The sequence below is a fragment of the Perognathus longimembris genome, chromosome 4, assembly GCF_023159225.1.
Source record: "Perognathus longimembris pacificus isolate PPM17 chromosome 4, ASM2315922v1, whole genome shotgun sequence".
Classification (NCBI taxonomy): Eukaryota; Metazoa; Chordata; class Mammalia; order Rodentia; family Heteromyidae; genus Perognathus; species Perognathus longimembris.
This window is the reverse complement of record NC_063164.1, coordinates 52,978,673-53,002,545: the sequence shown is the minus strand read 5'-3', so window position 1 is coordinate 53,002,545 and position 23,873 is coordinate 52,978,673. Positions and strand designations below refer to the sequence as shown.

The window sequence follows — 23,873 nt, the reverse complement described above, 5'->3', positions numbered from 1 at the left end:
AAGGCTAGTGCTCTACCACTTGAGCCACACCTCCACTTCTGTTTTTTTTGTGTGTTTAATTGGAGGATGTCTCAGAGACTTTCCTGACCAAGCTGGCTTTGCAGTGTGATGATCCTCAGATCTCAGCCTCCTGAGTAGCTAGAATCACAAGCATGAGACACGGATACCTGCATGAATTGTTTGATTGTGGCCACCAACACACCAATTATGGATCTTGGTAGTTATATTTTTATTTCTCATTTATTTTTAATAAGAAAATGTATCCTCTCTGATGTTATCTTAAAATGAATGATGTAAGTAGTAATTCTCCTAACCAAAAATTATTCTGGATGAATAAGAATTTTAACTGTAGATATTCATGCCACAGCAGTATGTAGGCACATGTAAAGAGATTAGGACTAAGGAGAGCTTGCTTTTAAAGACAAAAGAAAAATATATACAAAGAGTTAAACTATAGCTCAGTGGTAGTGCATTGACCAAGCATGTTCAAGACCTAGGGTCTGGTTCCTAGGAAGAGAGGGACAGAGACTGGTTATAGAGGCTTGTTCCTGGGGTTGATGTTCATTCATCAGGACAGACACTTTGTTTCAGCAATTGACTAGCTGTCCTTGTGTTGCTAGCCATCTTTGTGTGAACTATGTAACAAGCAGAAGGTTGGGAAAAGCTCCCTGTGGGATTGGTTATCCTCACTCTCATGCCTGACTTTCTCTTCTTCATGGTCTCTCACCTTATCAGCTTTAGACATAAGTAACTTCATTTTGGTATTGATAACTTCCATATTCATATGTTGAGGAGCGCATAGTATATCAACACAGTATAATTAATGCCCAAGCGAAGAATTTGGAAAAATAAAATTCTTCATAATTGAATTTAGGAGGTTTGAAACTTGCTTTTAGATCTGCCATTTATGGTTTAAAAACTACTGTGGCTCAGTTATTTTAATATAGCTTTCGTTCTGGGCAAAAAGAGTTAAGAGTACAAATTTTGAAGTCAAATATGCACTACTGACTTCAGGCAAATCTGATTATTTCTGACCAGTTAAACAGGGAAAACTTAAACTACAAGAAAAAGAAAAGAATTGCCTTTAAAGTAAAAATAAACGAATGTAGTGAAAGTGTGTGGGCCGGTGCCCCCGATAGTAAGTGCCCTAAAAATGGTAACAGCCTATAAAGACAGTTGAAAGGCAGAGCGCTCTCTCTCCTGGCTCTTGGCCAGCCCTGCCTTACATTTACAGAGTGCCTCTGCCTCCTAAGGCCTGAAGCAGATCCCAGGCATGGAAAGCCATGACTGGGGTGATAAGCCCCAGACCTCCATCCTTCCCTCAGCTCCAGTGCCACTTCCCTTAGTGGGAGCTCGACAAGGAAGTTGAATCATATGCCATTGTCAGTGAAGGAGTGGGGAGCAGCCCTACAGGTAGTGCTGATGTATCTCCACCCTTCTTTTGGCTGTCTAAGTGTAGGACCCCATCTGAGAGCTGAGGGGGAGGTCAAAGCAGAGGTCTCACATGGTCTCTGCGCAGCACTTCACACAGTGTCTACGCAATGCCTTCCAGGAGCCTGGGGGAACTTTCCAGACTGGGTTTCTAACTTGGTTGCACTGGGGATGAGAAGAGTCAGAGCATCTGTTGTCCTCTTTCTTTATCCTGTTCATGTACAGTTGGCCCCAGCTCTGCCCAGGCTCTGGGTGCCAATGACTTGGTGGTTGCCTGACCAAGGAACAGGGGCTCAGCCAGTGGGAGGGATCTCATATCCAAGCTCCACAGGCATTGAACAGTCAGTAGAAAGCCAAGAGGGGTGGCAGTCAGCATGAGGAGCTGACTCTGGAGCAGATGAGGAGGGGAGACTGAGGGTTTATGGCACTTGCTTCTGTCCCAGGGATTTTCCACTGCCTTTCAGTTTTCAAAAATTAAACAGAGCCACTCTGCTAGGAAGCTGTCACTTTCTCAAGGGCACTGTGATTTGCATGGGGCTAGCATCCTGGCCCAGGACCAAAACCAGAGACTCCTTGCAGTTTGTTGTAGGGGTGTACCCCAGTAGGAGTGTGGGGGTATTCTGTGTGATTTGCTTCTCTTCCTGTTTCTCAGATGCTACATGGAAGAAAACCACATTTTTTTCTCATTCGTTTCCTATGCTAGACTCATGCTTCAGCTTCTGTTGCCTTACTGTGTGACCTTGGGCAAATGTCTTCATCTTTCTAAACCTGCTTCTTCGTCTTGGGGTAATGGGTACTTGACCTAACAAGCTGTAGAATGGCCTCTGTTGTAGATTTCCTCCTCATCCTGTCCTTAACAGTGCTGTGGTGGAGGATGATGATACCTGGTAGAGGAAAGGGGCAGCAGGAAGGAGGAGAGGGTGGGTCAAGGGGAGCCACAGCAGGAAGTCCATCTTCTTACTGCTTGCATCACCAGCTTTCAGTGTGGACGTTCCTATGGCTGCCTCATGAAGAAAGGCGTCCCGCCCATGGTGGTCTCCTCTTCTGTTGCAAGAATCTCCAGGAAGAGCCTCATTCTGTGCAAAGTGCTGAGGGGCTATGGGCCTAAACCATTTGGGCTTTGAACCCATTGCGACTGTGGACAGACCAACCAGCACCCCACTAGAGACCTCAGTTTTCTCTTCTGTGGAATGAAATGTCCTAAAGTCACTAAGGTGGTTTTAGTCTCCAAGGAAATGTACCCAGTCAGAGGTCCTTTGAGCCCTTAAGGACACAGGCACAGTTTAACATGTTGGTCTGCCTCTCTTGGGCAAGTATGTGGACATCAGGCTTGTTTCTGAGAAAGGATTTTTCCCACAGGAAGAAAAGGGATCATTTCCCAGAGTTTCCAGGGATTTAGATATAAATATTATTTTTAAATTATCATCATCATCATCATCATCATTACACATAAACACTAGTGTGTGCTGGCCTCAAGCCCTCAGTGGTTCCTGCTTCACCTCCACTGGCCATGGTGGGTAGCTGAGGTTGAGCAAGCTTTGCCTCTGTTTTCAGTTTGACCCCAATTTTATATGTCTCTGAAGGCTTAAGCTGAGTATAACAATTCTGGGGGAAAGAAGACTTGTAGAACATCACATTTTAATTAGAGTCCTTTCTGAAGTTCCTAAGAATGGTCTAAATTATTTCTGGTAATTTCTCAGTGCACAAAATATAGATTAAGTCCTATGTTTTATGAACAGAACATAAAAAAATCAATTCTGGTGGATCTGGACCACATTCCTTTTATTTAAAAAACCTCAGAGGTCTTAAATATCCTCCCCTAAAGTTATGTTTCATCCCAGGGAGGAGACTTCATTCATCTATTCAGTATCTCAGCTGGTAACAGTGTAAGATATTTGAGCATAAAACTGACAGAAAGCAATTGCCAATGGAATAGTTATCATTGAAAATTTGGACTCCAGAGCAGGTCTGTTTAGAAATCTTTCCAATCAATACCATTTTCAATTATTCTGCATGAGTTGTGTAAGCAAAATTAAGATCCTATTTGCTTTCTTACCTCTCAGCCCATCTTATTTGCCAGTCTATTGCTTGCACTTTGGGGCTCAAGGTCAGCCAAGGATTAATAGCTTTAGGTCTGTTTGCCCTGCCTCTTATTTAGCTGAATTTAGCTCTTGAGATAACAGCATTTCGCCTGTGTACTTGAATGAAATTTTAATCTCGACCTTTGGTTATAATTTAGGACTGCATGATCAATTCTAAGGTGAAAAGTCAGAATATAGAAGGTAAATCTAATTACATTTTTAATAACATTTATAAATATTAGTGAAGAAATAATAGTCTGAAGACCTATTGTATTTGAAGTTTGATAAATTATTTTTAAGAGAGCAGAGCATATTGAAATATTATTTGCTTGAGGATATTGGTTAAGATCACAATGTTACAGGAGATATCAGCCCAGCAGTTCTTGGATATATGATTTGCTCAAAGGTTTAGATTAAATATCTTCTTGGGAGACTCTAGATTTCCCAAGCTCAGGAGCTGTGAGTGTGGACAGGTTTTGTCCTTGGTCATCCAGCATCATCTAGATGCTCTTCTGAGATAGTGAAGGCTGGAGGTGAGGACTGGCTGTTCCCTCATTCCCTTACTGCCTGCTTTTCGTCTTTGTTTTTCTTTTTTGTGTGTCAGTACTGGAGCTTGAACCCAGGATCAGGTTGTTTTCCCTTAGCTTTTTCACTCATGGCTAGCCCTCTACCACTTGACCCACATCTCTACTTCTGGAGTTTGCTGATCAATTAGAAATAAAGGTCTTATGGCCTTTCCTATCTGGACTGCCTTTAAATTGGGGTCCTTAAATCTCAGCCTCCTGAGCAGCTAAGATTACAGGCATGAGCCTGCTGCCTGGCTAGTGCTGGATTTTCTAGAAGAGGCAATGATGGCCTGAGGAGAGAAAAGTGCTTCTCACTGCTGTGCTTACAGTAGAAAGGAGAATCGTTGGGAAGGGAATCTTGCTTTCTTGAATTAATCTCCTGGAAACCTAGTTTTAGAACCAATACTCCACCTCTAACCATCTAGCTAGGAGACATCAGATACCTTGGGAGAAGGAAATTCCAGGCAAAATTTCCATTATTTGCACTCTCAAGACAAAGGTGAAATGAAAAACTGGCTATGGGGAGCTGGAAATGTGGCTTAGCGGTAGAGTGCTTGCCCAGCATCTAGCATACATGAAGCCCAGGGTTTGATTCCTCAGCACCATGTACACAGAAAAAAGTCGGAAGTAGAAGCCAGGGACAGTGCTCAGGCCCTGAGTTCAAGCCCCAGGATGGGCAAAACAAACAAAAACCCAAAACAACAACAACAACAAATCACCAAAAAACTAGTCAACCAAACAAAAAAGACCTGGCTGTGTGGTTTTGTGTGTGTGTGTGTGTGTGTGTGTGTGTGTGTGTGTGTGTGTGTGCCAGTCCTGGGCCTTGGACTCAGGGCCTGAGCACTGTCCCTGGCTTTTTTGCTCAAGGCTAGCACTCTGCCACTTGAGCCACTTCTGGCCATTTTCTGTATATGTGGTGCTGGGGAATTGAACCCAGGGCTTCATGAAGTATATGAGACAACCACTCTTGCCACTAGGCCATATTCCCAGCCCCCTGGCTGTGTTTTTAATAATAGAAATAATGCATACTTCTGAAGTAAAGTGGAGGTTCGCTACAATGAAACAGGTTACCCCACAAGGGAGGGGATTCCTGGTTCCCCCAAGAGTCCACCACACAGTTTCCAGCTGCAAGATGATAAAAAGATGGATTTATTGGGGTAGTAAAAAGTGAACAAAAAGTGAACCGACCGGCCTTGGTCGCCGTCCAGACTCGGGAGCCGGAACCACCCGCACGTGTGCAGCCAGACTCGGGAGCAGGAACCGTCTGCCCATGTGGCCTTCCAGCCTGGTTATAAGGCAAACATCACAGTCAAACTTGCCACATGCAGGTGGCTAATGAGGATACAGCACTTACAGAGCACGCTAGGCCGCATGCAGGTGGCCAATAGAGTTACAGTCTGTCTCATAGTATCTATTTGGACCAACCTATCATTCTAGTTAGAATTGGCACATAGATTTGACATCAGGTGGATACGCCCACTCTGGAGGGCACAGGGATTTGACATCAGGTGGATACGCCTACCCATGGGAGGGCACCTTGAAACTCCCAGGCCTCAGGTGGTCAATTTACATAATTTATCATAATAAAGGGGAGCTTCCCTGGATGGGGTGGGGGAGAGCTTAGAGAAGGATGGAGTTGGCTTCTGCTCTAATCTGAGCTGGAGTCAACCTGAAGTCCCTCCACAGTTAATGATGGCACTGGCCAGATCTGACCTCCCTATTTCACTTCCTATTGTCACTGTATTTGATTTTGGTACCTTGGGTATAGTATATATGTTTATCTGAATTAGGGAAGGGAAGGGAAGGAGAACATCAAAATGGTAAGACAAAGGATAAAAGGTGAACCTATGCAACAGTGATATTTACAAGACAATATGTTGTAAACTAACAGTACAACTGGGTGGGGGAGAATTGGGGAGAAGGGAAGGTGGGAGAAAAATGAGGAAGGAGGTAATAAATTTGACAAGGGATGTATTCACTCCCTTATGTATGTAACTGTAACCCCTTTACATCACCTTGACAATAAAATTAAATAAAAAAATAGTGCATACTCTCAGGAGACATTTTAGAAAATGCAAAAGATCTTAAAGAAAAGTAAAAGATATATTACTCATATACCAATGGCTCTCTGGTGCCTGTGGTTGACATTTGGTACCATAGAAAAAGATGGATAGCCCGCAGTCACATAGACAGTACTTGGAATGAGATCTCTGGAGAAGGGGCGAAGAGGGGCAGAGACTAAGTATTTTGTCAAAAGGTCTCCATGAGGGGGCAGGAAAGCCAAAACAAAGGTTCTGGGCTCTGGGATGCTGCTCCAGCCAGAGCCGTGGGCCTTCCTTGTGGTCTCTACTTCCCTTCCATTCCCCAGTGGGAAAACTATTGAGGAAGCTGAGGAAGTGGCCCCCTGTCTTGAACAGTTCTCATCTGGCTGTACTGGAGTGTGGACACATGGCCTCTGGAGACAGTGTGTGTGAAGTAGCTGGGTTGGCACCCTGCAAGCTGAGCAAGGGAGCAGAAGGAAGGGACTCTGGAGGTGGTGTTAGGGAATCTGGAGCCATTAGCCTGCAACCAGGAAATGGACTACTAGCCCAAGGGTAGCCAAAAGCCAGTTGAGTGAAACCATCTGTAAAATTGGTATTTTGTCCTTAGCCCTATCCACCCCTCCCCCCCGTCCCTGCTCTGCCCCAGAAAGGAAAGTGTTTGGATGTCAAGGTGGTCAGGACTGGCATTTGGGAAACTCAAGCCCAGTTCTAGTTAAAACATCTCCTGACAATGGGGACCGAGACTGGCTGAGCATCGATTCTGCTGCAAATTCCAGCATTTGTGGTTTTACTTTTTCTAAAACAAGCAGCTGTGTAGTCAAAGTATACCAGAAGAGTCATAAATTCACATTTCAAGGTAGCAGCCTGGACGTGCTCCATTAACCAGCATCCCAACAATTGCTGTGTGTCTGAAGCTCTTCTTCCTTAATGGGGGCGTTAGAACAGCAACCCCTGTCTTTTCATAGACCCAAAGAACTGCTGCAAAGCATTGGCAATGACATCTCCTCAAGGTTCTGGCCATCCTGTTCATGCTCCAGAATCATCTATGGTTTGCACTTCTAGTTTGCATAGGAATATTGCCTCTTTGTGTGACATTCTACCCACAATGCTTATTTCAAAATTATAAAGCTTTGAATAGATCAGGAGAGATCCTGCAACATGAATTCAAGGCTAGTCTGAGTGGCATAGTGAGACTTGGGTCTTAAAACCCAAAGGCCTAAGACCTCACTCAGTAGTAAAATGCAAAGCCTGAGCACACCCTCATACTGCAAAAGAAAAACAAAAGTTCCCGAGCACTGGAGTGATTGTTTATACCTGTTTAGCTGCAGGCTAAAACCCACTTTTTGTAAATGACATCACCATTCCTTGATGCCCCTCCCTTTATGTCCCTCCGAATCCTGTGTCCCTTCCTCTAGACTCTCTCCTGTTTTCTCCTCCTGTCCCACTACCTCTCCCTCCTTTACTCCATGGATAGAAGCCAAGGCTGGAGGTGGTGGACAGTGCACCCTTGTCGTGGCCACAGCTTCCCCATGGAAAATGCGGAGGTGAGATGAGGTGGAGGGCATGGGAGGAGAGCTGTACAGGCTCTCAGGGCCAACAGCACCATCACCTGATCTTCCTGACTTAGCAAAGCTGGCAAACCTGGTATAAGGCCTTGTGCATAAAAGCCATTGCATTCTTCTTGCATCCTTTCTTTTTACTGGAGTGACAGTTGACTCAGAAAGTCCTTGAGGGGATCCTCCCCTTGGGGGAAAAGGCCATATGACCATCCCAACAACCTTAACTCAGCTTTTCTTTACCTAGATACAAGGAGAAGGCTGTGCCAAGGAGAACCATTGTACACATTTTTTATCTTAAAGAGATGCTTGCTCACTCTGGTGTTAGATTGATAAGAGGATCCACCCCTTGAATCCACTTCAGGTGGGATGCATCCTTAGAGAACATGTGTATGTGTGTGTGTGTACATGTGTGTGCACATGTGTGTCAGTACTGTGTTTTGAACTTGAGATCTTACATTAGCTAGGTGCTCTACCACTTGAACCACTCCCTTAGGCCTTTTCATGCCGGTTATTGTTTGAGATAGGATCTTGCTTTATGCTTGCTTGAGTGGGCTGGACCCTGATCCTTCTATCTGCATCTCACAGGTGAATACCATCATACCCAGCCATTCAGTTGAGGTAGCATTTCATCAACTTTTTGCCTAGGCTGGTCTTGCATAATAATTTCCCAATCTCTGCCTCCCAAGTAGATAGGATTACAGGCAAGAGCCACTGCACCCAGCCTCAAAGATGATGGAATTTGAGAGACAGAAAGCTAAAAAATGTGTCTAGTCAAAATGTGAGTGCAGAAACTGATCATTTCAACCAAATACTTCTTTCATATAGCACTGATCATATGGCAGTGACATGTTTGCTTGTTCTACTCCCTGCCTGTGTTCCAATTCTGTCCCTGACAATTACTACTTGTGTGACTCTGAGTAGATAACTGTGCTTTGCCTGCCTCAGTTTCCATAGCTACAAAAGGCAAAAGTAGCACCTCCACAGAATCATTATGAAGGCTGTATTGTGCATTTATTTGACTTTACCTCCTCAGGACCTAATATTATACCTGGCTCATGGTTGCAAAAATAAGTATTTATGATTTTTTTGATCAGCATACTTTTCCATAAACTTTATTGGAAGGCTTGTCTTGAAGAATTTCTTTGTCAGCTGTTAAGCTGAGTTTTTTGGGAGATGCTCTTCTCTTGTGCATGTTGAACTTGAAGACACTGTGTGCTCGTGGAGAGAAGTGGGAGCCAGACAGATGCTTTCCATATTCTGTGACAACACTGGAGGAATGTTCGAATGTTAGTGTGTCCTCCAGTTCCACACTTGGATGAGTTCTTGGTTTTGTCTTCTGTGTCCCATCCCAAACATTTGGAAGCTGATTTGAATCTTTCCCTGGAAAATGTAGATGTCCAGTTCTATAACTTTCACTGTCTCACTCAGCTAGCAGCATTTCTCTCTATTACCTCCGATATTTGGAGTCTACATCCTTTGTTGGCCATGTTAGTACTCTGTCTGAGGACATTTATGGTTGTCACAGCCTGTCATTAATTACAGAGTCTCACTTTATACTTCAACTGGCCCTAGCTCCAGCTGGGGACCAGTAGAACCTATTTTTCTTTCTCTCACATGTCATGAACAAGAGCAACGACTATCTGTTGATTGATAGGTCTAAAATTATATTTATCCCACACTCCTGAAAATGTCATTTCTGAAAGCGAAGGTGTCGAATAGCCTTCTCTAGAGATCTTTATAAATAGTGTAGGTCCTCACTTGATTGGGGTGAGGAAAGAGGCCTTTGAGGGCAATGGAATGGCCTCAGGCTCCAATATTGGAGTTATTTGAACTTTTGTTTGAATTGTGTGCTGAAAGCATGACAGAACATTCTATAACAAGACATTCTATTGGAACCAAGGAGTTGAAACCTGACCAGTGATGCAGGTGTACAGAATCCACAAGAGAAGGGTGTGAGATCAAGAACCCAGGCTCTAGGACACAAGTGCTGACATCTTTTACCAGGCTGTGCAAGTCCAATGAATTGGTGTGGAGGTGAGCAAGTGAATGAGTTTTCTACCAGGGCCACAATAGTGCCAAAACTGTAGTGGCTCAGGGTAGCATACATTTTCTGTCAACTTGTACCATACTGTGCTAACTAGCTGAGGGTGGCTCGTCCATAAAGAACAAAGGTATTCCTTCACCATTCTGCAGGCTGGGGAGTTTAAGATCAAGATGCTGTCACTGGTGACAAGCTTTGACTGTATGTTTACAAGGGGGAAGATGGAAGATAGCCTTCTCCTACTACAAGCCCTTTTTTATAGTGGCATTAATGCATTCATGAAGGTCAAGCCCTATGACCTGGCATACTAAAAGGCTGTGGCACTGGGAGTTAAGTTTCTAACATAGAGCTGGGGATTGAGGTGGACACACACCCAGACCATAGCTTTTTTTTTTTTTTTTTACAGTTCTGGAGGTAAGAAACCTAGTAGGAGGGGCTGGGAATATGGCCTAGTAGCAAGAGTGCTTGACTCATATACATGAAGCCCTGGGTTCGATTCCCCAGCACCACATATGTAGAAAATGGCCAGAAGTGGCACTGTGGCTCAAGTGGTAGAGTGCTAGCCTTGAGCAAAGAGAAGCCAGGGACAGTGCTCAGGCCCTGAGTCCAAGGCCCAGGACTGGCAAAAAAAAAAAAAAAAAGAAGCCTAGTAGGAGTCTCATGGGTTAAAAGAATGAATAACTTTTGGGTATCTCCCAGGCACCTGAGACTTAAAATTTGTGCTTTTGTATCCAATCCTGTCTGCTTCTCCTATGGCCTCTGCATCTTAGTATGTTCCAGTGCCCATCTTGGGGCCCATCCTAACTCCTCTTCCTTGCTAGCCTCCCTCAACAAAAGCAGTTAGCTTTAGTTTCAGACTTATGTCTCAAATCGGATTACTTGTCATTGTTGGCCCCTGGATTCCTGCAGAAGCATGTCATCAACTGGTGTCACCTGCTTCTGTCTGGCACACTTTGGTCTATCCTCAGCAAGACAGCCAGGTACTGTTGCTGAGCATGCCACACTTGCCCCCACACTCTGTTATCCAGTCTCATTTAGAGTAAAAGTTAAAGGCATTCCAAAGGCCTGAGAGGACAGCCTGCCACCCTGGTCTCCCTGTGCTCACCAAGGCAGTGCATGATCACTACACTTCAGATTCCTACCTGTTTGTGGCCAGGTGTCATCCTGAGAGACAGATTCCAGGTCAAGTTGAGGTACCTTGTCCTTCTGCATCCTTTAGATTCTCCTTCCTCTTATCACCATGTGGTGGTCATGAGTGTGAGTGTAAAGCTGTTTTCCTGTTAGGTTCAAGGAGTTCAAAGAGATAGATTTTTTTTTTGTACAAGGTCTCCTGTTCCCCAACCCAGTGACAAGCTGAGGGCCAGTGCCTATTTCTGCTGCTTCTATGTACAGTTGTGCCAGGAAATGTGCAGGCAGCTGAAAAACAGTTGTGTATTTTTAAAATTGAACTACTATATAGAATTCTACTATATATGGTACTACTATATAGTTCTACTATATATAGTTCTCTATATACTAGTAGTAGTTCTATATATACTAGTTCTACTATATATACATAGTAAAGTATATACATATATACAGGTATACATACATACTATATATACATAGTAAATTTATAGATTATATATATGGGGGTGCTGGTAGTAGGGCTTAAACTTAGGACCTGGGGGCTCTTTCTTAGCTTTTTCACTCAAGGCTAGTGTTCTATCACTTGAACCACAGCTCCACTTATGGCATTTTTGCTATTTTATTGGAGATAAGAGTCTCATAGACTTTACTGCCCTGGCTGGCTTCAAACCACAGTCCTCATATCTCATCCTCCTGAGTAGCTAGGATAACAGATGTGAGCCACTGGCACCCCTCAAATTGAAGAAATACTTTTTTTTAAAAAAAAAGTTCATGAACATGTCTAAAATCCCAGCACTCAGGAGGAAGATTAAGAATTTGAGACCAGCCTGGACCACATAGTGAGATCCTGGCTCAGAAACCCAAAAGGGAGGAGAAATAATAAATATATCAAATGATAAGTTGGTTCCACAAAAACAAAGCTGAGAACACATGCATCTTTTTGCTATTGAACTCAGCATAACCATTGAATTCAGCATAGCTAAAGGACTGAGAAAGGAATAGGTAAGTAAGGCATGCAACATTTGAGGACGTCAGAGGTGACGGTGGATTGATGTATTATGTCCTGCTTTTGTCTGATAGGTCATTGCTTGTGAGCAGCAGTATGACTCTTCCTATGACGCTCGATGTGACGTCTGGTCCCTGGGGATCACAGCTATTGAACTGGGCGATGGAGACCCTCCCTTATTCAACATGCATCCTGTGAAGACGCTCTTTAAGATTCCGAGGTAGGACACAAGATGGCGCTCTTGACCCATTAGTGCTTTGTGTACACATTGTTAAAGGGATAAAATAGTTGGTGCACAATGTCTCTCCAGATATGAGAAAGGCTGATTGCAAAATATATTTCCTTTTGAAAAAGGAAAAGAAGGGGGCTGGGAGTGTAGCACACAGGGGAAGAATGCTCCTAAAAGATAACATACCCCAAGGAATTATAGGACCATGTGACAACTGCTTATTTTGCCTGAGAAGAATACAAATCCAAGTTAGGATTAAGTAATCTATCTAAACACTTCTTTTTAATTGTATACTTTCTCAAGTATTTGGGACTTTTGGGGGCGGGGGATGAATGCATATTCATATTGCAGTATCCACTAAGACCAGCCATATTCTTCATCACTTAATTTTTGACTCAATGGAAAATCTTGTCAAAATACATCTGTCTGTCTGGAAGATGGTTAAATGCAAGTATGATTTCCATGTAGTCACTGGGTATCTGTACAAGAGGCTTGGATATCTTTCCTAGGAGTTGGGCAGATGTATGTCTAGCTCAAGGCTCTAGTTAGGGCAAGTCTAGCTATCCTGGGCTCTATCTGGCCAGGGCAGAAATTAATAATTTTTACTTTCCAAATGTATTTTTCAAAGAGAGGCTCTGGACAGTCTGTGAGCCATTAACTGCCAGTAACAATACAAGTATTGACCTTTCCTTATCTGCACAATCACACAGCTATTGCATCCTTTAAAATTTTCTTTTGATTGCAATTTGCATTTCTGATTAGTTCTATTTATATGCAGATGAGGCTCTCTGGTGATCATCATCATCATAATGTTATCATTTTAAACCTAATCCAGATGTAAGCAACCACCAAACATGATTCCAAAAATGATTCCTACTCAGTGCTGGGTTAGTTATTTTTGCCTTTTCCAAAATACAAAAGCAGATCGTGGTGCTGGGAGATGCAGACGCAGCTTCCAGCTTTTTAAATTAATAGTCTGGTGTGCTGTTCAAAGGGATGTAAGAATACAGCAGCTCAAAACAGCACTGAGTACAGTAATCATTAGGAAATGAAAAACAAGGCTGAATGATTTTGTGTGTCATAAAAGGGTCACTCTTACTTTTTTACTGAGGCTACCCAATTCCCCAAATATCATGATTAAGATGCTATTTCTGATTAGCAAGACATATATACTTTCTTCAGCAAGAGACCATTTTCTTAGGTATAATTGTTCCTTTTTTAGTATATGTTTATATACAGATTAATTGTTCAAATATTTCATAAGGTGATAAGTTTGGGACAGCTAAAGTGTATGTGTAGTGTGGTATGTATGTGATGTGTGTGTTTTTGTGTGTATGTGTAGCATGCGTGTGTTTGTAAGTAGTGTATGTGTGGGTGGTGTGTATATATATGTGGTGTGTGTATGTGTATGCATGCATGCACCTACCATGTTCACAATGTCTCTATAGACCCTTTATCTCCAAATAACTCCACTTGTTTCTGGGCTGGGCCAACTCTCTGATCTCTTCTCTGTTCTCTCTCTCATCTCACCTCTTCCATCTTGGAAGAAGCCTTCCAACCTGGCCACAGATAACTGAGCCCCTTTCTTGCCTCTTGCTTCAAGATAGATAAGTCCCTACAGCCAGGCAATTGGAAGAAAAGGGTCTCTATCCCAACCTAGATGGAGATGGAGGCGCTGACTCACTCCTCCTCAACCACTGGCCTTTTGCTCCCTCTCCGTTCCAGTACAAGTGATGGATCGGATGGAACTAGCTGGCAAATGCCAACAGCTATCGGTCAGCAGATTCTCACTGTGATTACTTGTGCTCAGCATTTGCCATTGTCACAACCCTAATGGCTGCCTTGACATTCCTGGGCAGGAAGGGGAGGCTGAAAACAAGTAAGGGAAACATTGGCATATTTATATATAATGTATAGCTTTTCATTCATAAAACCAAGGGAAAGTATGCTTGGCTTATATTTTATATTTACCAAGCAAAAATTTACTTAAAAATATCCTTCAATTTGAGTTTTCAGAGTTCTCTTTCAGAAGGCATGGATGGACCAAACAAGTGTGTATACACAAATATGTGTGTAATTGAGTGTGCATGTGTGAATGTGTGGATACTATTCTAGTTGTGAGCACTAACAATGTACTCTTTGTCAGAGAAGCTTTTTTTTTTTTTTTTTTTTTTTTTTGTTTTTTTTTTTTTTTTTGGCCAGTACTGGGCCTTGGACTCAGGGCCTGAGCACTGTCCCTGGCTTCTTCCCGCTCAAGGCTAGCGCTCTGCCACTTGAGCCACAGCGCCGCTTCTGGCCGTTTTCTGTATATGTGGTGCTGGGGAATCGAACCTAGGGCCTCGTGTATCCGAGGCAGGCACTCTTGCCACTAGGCTATATCCCCAGCCCCAGAGAAGCTTTTTGGTGGAGAATAGAGAAAACAACCATTTTCATAGTCTATAAAGGTACTCAAGTTACTGTCTTCCTGTCCCTCGCCCTTCTCTCTTTCTCCTCCTAATAAATAACGACAACACTTATTTGAATCCATTTGGTTTCAGAATTTGTTTTACATTTTTTTGTGCACAACAATGGTGTGTGTGTGTGTGTGTGTAGGTGTTCATTGTGATCATTGCATAGATGTGTGCAGTGAATTAGTTTACCCCTTCTACTATATGGACATAACCTCCTCCCAACTTTCATATTTTTGCGCTATTTCTGTGTATTTTCAGTGTTCTGGAATTCTCTTCTTTTATATCAAAGTCCATTTTAGCGTACTCTGGCATGCAGAAGAAACTAGATGGTTTCTTCCCCTGGATTTCCTCATTGACTTCTTCCTGTTTCTTTGTGGAAATCGAAATAAACACAGTAACTTATTAAATAAGGGAATAACAAAATCCTTGAGTGAACCAGGGAAGAAGTGACTTTTGTTTACATGAAGGGTGAGAACCTCAGACGTGGACAGAGGCAATAATTCCCGGGCTGGGATTGCTCGGCAAAGCTGTCTGCTGGCCCTTCCCTGTCTGCTCCTCCCACCCTCTCCTCTCCTGACCTTCACATTGGAAGATGACACACACAGCAATCGTGACCTGTCTTTGAAATAACGTGTGACTCAAACTCATTCCGACATTGTGAGCACATCGAAATTATCTGCTGATTGGCAGCACATCCACCATTTGCTGAACCTGTCAGCATGTGTCATCTTGTCTAATGCCTTTGCTCCAAAAAAAGTCACCTCTCTGACTGCCAATGCTCGCTCTGCTGCTGTTTTTCTCAAGGAGTTAGAAGAGAGGAAGGGAAAGAAAATCATTTCTTTGCACATCAGTACATTGGTACATTTGACTCTCATACACATTTTTTCTTGAGGACTCCATTAACATTCCAAAGGCTTGGAAGGATCCTACAGTGGACCTCAATCTGTTTTGTTTTTTTTCTCTTAAAAGATCAGTTTCATAGCTAGAATTTCAAGAAGAGTTATTGGAGTTATTGGAAAAAAACCATTATGTTGGTCTCGTGGCTGCAGACCCATTTGGCCTCCACAGAAAGTTCAGAAAGACAGGAGCCTGTGTGTGGTTACTGGACAAGCTTGGAGAACCACATTGCTGCCCATTTATCTGGGGCCATGTGATAGCTGCCAGTTCATTGTCTCATGGCACACTGAACACTTCCATTTTATTTCTGGTGGGAAAAGACAGGCTGTTTGCCAGATTCCCAGCCTAAACAGCCTTTGTGGGAAGTGGATGAGACTGACCAGCCTGGAGTCAGTGGTTACCCTTCCCAAGGAGAACCCCAGATGCCCACCCCACCCCACCACCACCTTAGCACACCGCTAAGAGGAGAAGGAATGATCATCACATTGTGCTTTGGCTTGATTCCCTTGTTAATCTAATTTTTCTGGAGTCACCTGTCCTAATTGTGGGTTTCCTAGAGATGCCCCAGGGTCCTAACACATCAGAAAAAAAAGCAGAAATATATTCTTTCCCAGTTCTGGAGGCCAGAAGTCTAGCATATTGGAGTAGCAGGGCCACTTTCCTTTCCAAGTCTCTAGAGAACATCTTCCCTCCCTCTTCTCGTGGCTCTTGGTGGTCCCAGGCTTGTGGTACCATGGCTCTCATCTCTATCTTCATTTTCCATGGAAGATATCCATGGAAAAGAGATCCATCATCCAAAGACATATTCCATGTATACATATATATATAGATAGATACATGATGAGTCTCTTTTATGATCTTAAAATACTGTTTCCATGAGATAAATGCATTCTGGCTTGGGATGTCAGAAACAGTCTTCTATTTTTCCCAGAACCGAGAGCAAGTTTTGGATCTTATTTTCTCTCTCCTATAAAGACTTTGGATATAGAGCCTATATCAATCCAGGATTGATTTATCTCTAGAGCATTGCTTTAATTAATTATATCTGCAATGATCTGTATTCCAAATTAAAAAAAATCACATGATCAGGGTTTCTTTTGGGAGCCACAATTCTATCCAAGAATGCCAACCAGCTTCCATGCTTACCAATTTCCCTGAGAAACCAACTTGGGGGCAAAATCCAAGACAACTCGTTGAATGCAAATGGAGAAAATAATGATAGCTAAGACCTTTTGGGTGCTAACGATATGCAAGACACTGAGCTCTGTTTCATCCTGGGAGATGCAGTATGAAGCTCCATGGAGACCCTAGAAGTTAAGTGCTGTCACTGCCCCTTTTTCTGGATTAGAAAAGGAAGCCCACAAGGCTCAGCCGCTGGTCCCTGGTCCTGCCCCTAGGGAAGAAAACTGATTTGTGTGTGAGGGATTTGATTCTGTAGCTCATGGATTTTGCCATTGAAAAGTTAAAGCCCTTCCTTCAATTCTATTTCTTAGTTGTGAATTATGTGCCAGGCAGCAAGGGATTGAGAATATGCAGAAAGGACTAGGACAAGGTCCCAGATCCTTCTTGCGCTCCCAGTTTTAAACTGACATTGTCATCATGAAAGTTAGAGATTTTATTAGCATCATTGATTGTGTCCTTTAAGGGGCTGAGGAATGGGAATCAAGAATGTTATTGTAAGTGAATGTGGGACATCCCCAATGACTCATTGACTCATGATCCTAAACCCAGAAATCCTTCTCTTCTCCAAACTCTCCTTTAAAAGCAACTGTCTCCTGGTTCCTAATTTTGAATGCTGAAGACAAGTATTTGAGTGGAAGCTTTGCAGAACATATTGTGTAAATGTATTGTGAGGTACTTCAGAATAGCATTGATGGCATGCATGCCATCTCATGCCCCTTGCAAACCTGTAGTGGCCTGGCCAGGGCTATATTTGGTATAGCCAGTATCTCCACTCTGTCTTACTCTGCTTTTCCTCTTTCCTCTTGTTTTTTTTTTTTTTTTTTCAGTAGGAAAAGTTGCTCTTGGTTCTGGGGAAAATAGAAGTCTGTTTCTGGCATCTTGAACTAGGATGTATTTTCTCATGAAAACAGTATTTTAAGTGGCTATTTAAGAAGATGGGATATAATAGCCAGCATTCCCTACTTTGGGTACATTTTCTTTTGTAGTTAAGTAAAGGTTTTCAACCCAGTCTGCCAGAACTTCTTAGGGAGAAAAATGTTTTCCAAGCTTTAAGCTACCAATTTGCTAAACTGCTTTGGAACCAAATCCATTGGGAATTAAAAAATGGCCATGTCATCTCTCCAAGGACACCAGTCACTCTGTTCTTCCAAAGTCAGGCTTGGGCTGGGCGCATGGGAGGTTTTCCTCTTAAGAACAAGTGGGTCTATGCGGGGACCATAGACTGTCCCCTCCCTACTCAATATTCAGATAAAATAGGCAGAATTTGAACAGAAAAAAATGAAGGCAAATCAAACTTTGGGAATCTAGGGTCAGGATCCTCCTGAATTGCCTGAATGCTGTAAATGACAGGACTCAGATGGGCAAGTCAGCCCTTGGAATGTTTTTTAACATTTGAAAGTTCTCCTCTAGACTTACCTCTTAGCTGGAGGGAGATCCTTTGGATTCTTTTTTTTTTTTTTTTTTTTTTTTTTTTTTGGCCAGTCCTGGGCCTTGGACTCAGGGCCTGAGCACTGTCCCTGGCTTCTTCCCGCTCAAGGCTAGCACTCTGCCACTTGAGCCACAGCGCCGCTTCTGGCCGTTTTCTGTATATGTGGTGCTGGGGAATTGAACCTAGGGCCTCGTGTATCCGAGGCAGGCACTCTTGCCACTAGGCTATATCCCCAGCCCCGATTCTTTTTTTTTTTCTTTCAAATTTTTATTATCAAACTGATGTACAGAAAGGTTACAGTTTCGTACATTAGGCACTGGATACATTTCTTGTATAGTTTGTTACCTTGTCCCTCATACCCCTCTCCCGCCTCCCCCTTCCCCTCCCCCCCCCGGATTCATTTTGAATTCAATTTAAATTTTATTCATTTATTTGTGTATTTGGACAAATTCTTTTCGATCCTGACTTTCCTGATGCACACATAAAATCATTCTAACTTGGGTAGCTCTGCCCAGTCCCTGCCTTCCCTTAGCTGAGAAAGAAGACAGAGGCAGCAGGGAGTCCTGAGTCACCAGTAATTGTCTTACTGTTACACAGTTGTCACAGGACTGTTCTCCCTTAGGGCTGTGAAATACAAGAAAAAGAAATTAAAACTAAACTATTGTTGAAGTGTAATGAGTAAGGGGTGGTGATGTTTAATGGCACTGTAAGGCTGGATTTGCCCTGGGGAGGTTTGGTTTCCCTTGGCCAGCCTAGGTCACTTAGCTATTGGCCTTTTAATCAATGAACCTTCTCAATCTCTGCTTCGCTCAGAAAGCAAGAAGTGCTTGGAGAATTAGCATCATTTAGCATTTATGGAGTGCCTAATAGCAGAAAAAGTTTTGAAATACTCCAGTAGAAAAACAATTATCTTTTATGAGTTTTTTTTCTTTGGGGGGAGATTTCTCATCTCATTTTTAGTGGACTGTGGTCCACATTCCTCAGGATCCCTTGAATGTAATCCCTCTCCTCTTCTCCGTCCAGAATATCCTCAGTGCTTAGGACTTGACACTCCATTTCCTTGGGAACCTGGGGGCTGGAGTCTCCTGGCCAGGCATACCCCAGAAGGGCTTCCGTTCTGTGGAACATGTTTCCAAATCCCTTTTTAATCTTAGCTGAGCAGCTGGGGTTGTTAGTTCCTGTGGAGGTACAGCTTGCTGCCCCTCTGAGTTCTGGCAGGCAGGGGGAGTTGAGTCTTGCAAGTTTCATTTGGGGATCAGGTGGTAAATCAGGAACATGCCTTCAGGGACTGCTGGTCTCCATCAATGCTGAGCCAGAAGCCTGCTTTGCAAGTAGGAAAGGCTAGAGATGCAAAGTACCATTGTATAGTACTATCTGTGCTTTCTCCCTCATTACCCATCTTTCATTATTGGCACCATTCACGTTGGCCAATTCGAACTTAATTCCTAAATGATGGAGAGATGGGTGGAAAGGATCAGCAAGGAAACAGAGCTCAAAATAGTACCATTGGATTGAGGCATCCTGGCTCACTTTTAACTCCAGATAAAACTAAGGACTGGAGAGCAATGGTCATAACTGCATTTATGGGCTAGCATAGTGGCAGGTCAGGGGCAAGGCAGGGATGAAGAGAGGTGATAGACTGGAGGAAGGGTCTTCAAGATGAGGCTGTCCATTCCTGGGAAATCCTGGAGTTGGGTGAAACTGTGATTAGAAGGATCTCCTTCCCTTCTAACCTTGTCCCCTAGCACCTCTTCTCCTCATACTGTCCTGGTGGCTAAGCATGAGTGTTTGTATCAGATTCCTAAGGGTGTGTAACAAACACTCTAGAACTTAATTACTTGAAACAAGAATCATTTGATTTCTTTTCTTTTTTTTTTCCCCTCCTGAGTGTGTGTGTGTTCTCTGGGTGGCTCTACAGATCTTTTCTGGGCTTGCTTATACATTTATGGTCTGCTGGGGATTTGTCTGGGGTTGGTTAGTCTAGTACGGCTTTGGTTAGGATACCTGGCTACATTCCATGGGGCATCTCATCTACTGTAAGGCTAGCAAGGGTTTTCTCACATTGGTGATAGACTGACACTAGATACAGGAATGGGTAGAGTCACTGGGCCAGTTTCATAATCAGTTTACTAATGTGCTCTACAGTCAATCTGCCTGGTCTCAGCCAGAAGCTCTGTCATTTCTCAGCTGTGCAAATGTGATCAAGTTATACCAAATCTCTCTCTATGTCCTAGTGTTCTCTCCTAACCTAAGGATATGAATGGTATCAGTCCCATGGAGGGACTGTGAGGAGGCAATGAATATAAAAGGTTCAGACTAGCATATAGTAAACATTGATTTATGCTGGGTGCTGCCAAAGAAAAGATCTCAAGGGTGTATTTATGTTGAAAGGTAATTTATTTTTCTTATAGCTGAAGAATTGAGAGCTTCCATTTAAAAGGGCCATTCATAAGATCAATCATTTGGAAGTTCAGCTAATTGATTGATTGATGACTGTAGGGAGGAGGAGGGAATTAAGGAGAATCAAGACTAATTTCTAATAAAATTTTCCTGCTCATATGGCATCTGTCTGAAGAGCTCTGCCATGAATACCCATTATCATAACTCCTTTGTTAAGAAACACTTTCCTAAGGGATGTGGACACCCCTTCCCTATTCACATACTTGAATGTTGTGACAGAAAGTGTCCAGTCTATTGCTACCACTATTATGTCTACAATTAATAGGGCTGCTGTCATCCTCTGAAGGGGATTTCCAGCCAATATCATCTTTTCCTTCTTTCTTTTATTCCTGTCCTAGGGTTTGAACTAAGGGTCTCACATTCTTGCTTGGCATTCTTGCTCATGACTGATGCTCTACTGCTTGAAACATGCCTCCATCCCAGCTTTTGATGAGTAGTATATGATGGTGGACTCTTAGGGATTTTTTCACACAGGACTGGCTTTGAACTGCAATTCTCCAAGTCTCAACCTCCTGAGTAGCCAGGATTATAGCATGAGCCACCAGTTCCCAGCCAATTCAATCCTTTGTTTGGTCAGTGGGTTGTATAATGGGGGTTTGTCTGCCTTCATCCAGCAGGGTATTTCTACTCTTTGGTGGGCTCAGCTTTCCCCATGATTCTAGAAATTTCTTGACTCCAGGTGGAAGGACTATCATACAAAGACACAGTGTCACTGACTCAAAATTAAGACATTGGCTCTCATTTTCTCTACCAAAGTGAATTATGGTTTTTTCTCTAGCCTAACCCAAATGTTATGGAAACGATTGTTATATCACAGTTGTAACTACTTTCAACATTCTATGTGTATCTGTAGCTTCTACTATTGATTATGTTCTTGTATCACCTTCCTGTGGTTGTATCTACACTATCTCTGTAATCTTATCTGAGTATATTGGAAACCGTCTATACTGGTATTAAAACTAGGAAATTGAAAGGAAATACCAAAATCGAGAGACACTGGGTAAAAAAAGACAAACAATTACAAAAGCAATACTTGCAAAACTGTTTGGTGTAAGTGAGCTGAACACCTCATGGGGGGAAGGGAAAGGGGGAGAAGAGAGGGGGGAATAAGGGACGAGGTAACAAATAGTACAAGAAATGTATCCAATGCCTAACATATGAAACTGTAACCTCTCTGTATATCAGTTTGATAATAAAAATTTGGAAAAAAATAAAACAACAACAAAAAAAGAATACAGTATTTACATTATGTGATTTTGAACTTCAAATGAAATCACATAATAAGCATTTTAAAAAATTGAGGCATACTAGCCTATCTTTATAGGGTACATTATTGAAAATCAAATTTTGTCTACAATGTGTAGTAATGAAGTCAGGTAAATAAAGATAATAAGCATTTAAAAAAATAAAAAGACTAGTGTTCTACCACTTAAGCCACAACTCCACTTTGTTTTGTGTGCTTCATTGGAGATAAGAGTCTCATAGACTTTCTTGCCCAAGCTGACTTCAAACCACAATTCTCAGCTTTCTGAGTAGCTGGGAGTATAAGCATAAGCCACTGGTGCATGGCAATATATAAATTATTTTACAAATATATATTTGTAAAAGCATAGTATCACTTCATATTTTCAAGTTCCCCAGATGATTCTAAGTTATATACCCTGGCCTGAAACAACTATCAGACCATTGCTTGTTAATATTTTGAGATTGAGTTGCCCCAGGAAATGCTTGTTTTTGCCTTCCTCACTTCTACACCATGGCTGGAATTGAGAGATGATTGATGATATTGATAGGAGCACGGTTTGTATTATGTAGGTTGTAAAGGCAGAGAAAGTATGCCAGCCAAACTGTCAACAATGACTGTTGTGGGCTGAATTGTGGTTCATATCCTACAAAGAGATGTATTGAAGTTCTAGCCTCAGAGTCCCTTGGAACAAGACCTTGTTTGAAAATAAAGTCTTTATGAAAGGAATCGAGAAGGAGCTCATAGATTGGACCCAAATTCGAGGTGACTGGTATCCTTATAAAAATGGGGTAATTTGAACAACAGAAGTCACATACAGGGGGACAACAAAGACCCCACATGCCAAGGAAAATCTGGGTCATCAGAGGCTGGAAGAGGTGAAGAAGCATTTCCCTGATGAATCCAGAAGGTGAATGGCCCTGCTTTCATTTTACTTCTGGCCTTGGGAGTTGTGAGACCATAGATTTGTGTTGCTTTAAACCTCCCCATGTGTGTAGTTTTGCAATGACAGCCCTACGAAGCAAAACATTTTAAACCACTCATGCATATAACCCATTGTAGTGATGGACAGAAAAGGAAGACCAGGATCTGGAAGTTGTTTATCATCCTCACACATTCTGATTCCCAAGTTCATCAAGTCTGGGAGAAGTGGATGTGGGAAAATTGAGTTGTCTCTTTCATCCCTCCATTTTGGTGTTGGTCCTACCTTTGTGGCCCTCTGTGGTCTGGCAGAGCTCTTTACTCTTTCAGTGACTCTTATGGAACAAATAGTTGACTCATTGTATCTTTGCCTTGATGGTGGCACGTGCATGTACTTGAAGATCACAATCCCCTCCCAGTTCTATCCTTTGTGCCTTCCTTCCAAACTTCACAGGTGGACACTTTAGCATCTATTAGGAAGAAAGGAAAAATACTCAACAGTAACTAAATATGCTGCTCAACAAAGAAATAGCTCATTGGCTTGGTAATAATAGTTCTGAAACTGGAAAGGGATTAAAAAATAAATGCAGTGGTATGAAATTACAACTAAAGAAAGAATGACCCCAGGGGGAATATGTTTGCCAAATGAGTTTGGCAAAATGCAAAAGCTTCCTAATTAAAACTATTCCAGTTCTCCAGGAGAATGTGTATAAATGGTGACCTACTTGCAAATGGACTGTAAGTTGATGCTGAGAGCTAATTTATTTAATCATTTGATAAATATGTGTTGAGTATTTACTATGGTCAGACACCTTATCAGGCACATGGTGTTCAAAACCAAATCTCTGCCATTGTGGAGCTTTCATGAGAGAGAGAGAGAGAGAGAGAGAGAGAGAGAGAGAGAGAGAGAGAGAGAGAGAGAATAAACAAATATACAAAATATATAATATGTTAGGTACTAAAAAAAGTGCTTGTTGTGGTTTAGCTAGAAAATGTTCCCATCAAAGACACAGATGTGAATGAAGACTTGGTCCAGATGTTGGTGAGAGGTGATTGGTCCACAAGGGCACTAACTAACCAATAAGCTATTAGGAGGTAGCACCTATTTAGAAAAAGTAGGTTACTTGGGGTGTGTGCCTTTGAAAGAGATTTTGTCCTATGCCCTTCTGTGTCCTCTCTCTCTGCCTCCTGGTGGTCATTGAGTAAAC

The 23,873-nt window shown here is 42.5% G+C and overlaps 1 protein-coding gene across 1 annotated transcript in view; it reads left to right on the top strand.

Annotated features, from left to right (window-relative positions):
- The window catches only part of Myo3b (myosin IIIB), a 408,218-nt gene that overhangs the window by 22,440 nt on the left and 361,905 nt on the right, over positions 1-23,873 (top strand). Inside the window, exon 6 of the mRNA XM_048345752.1 lies at positions 11,929-12,074. Coding sequence (XP_048201709.1) covers positions 11,929-12,074 — 146 coding nt within the window. The remainder of the gene's footprint in view (positions 1-11,928; positions 12,075-23,873) is intronic.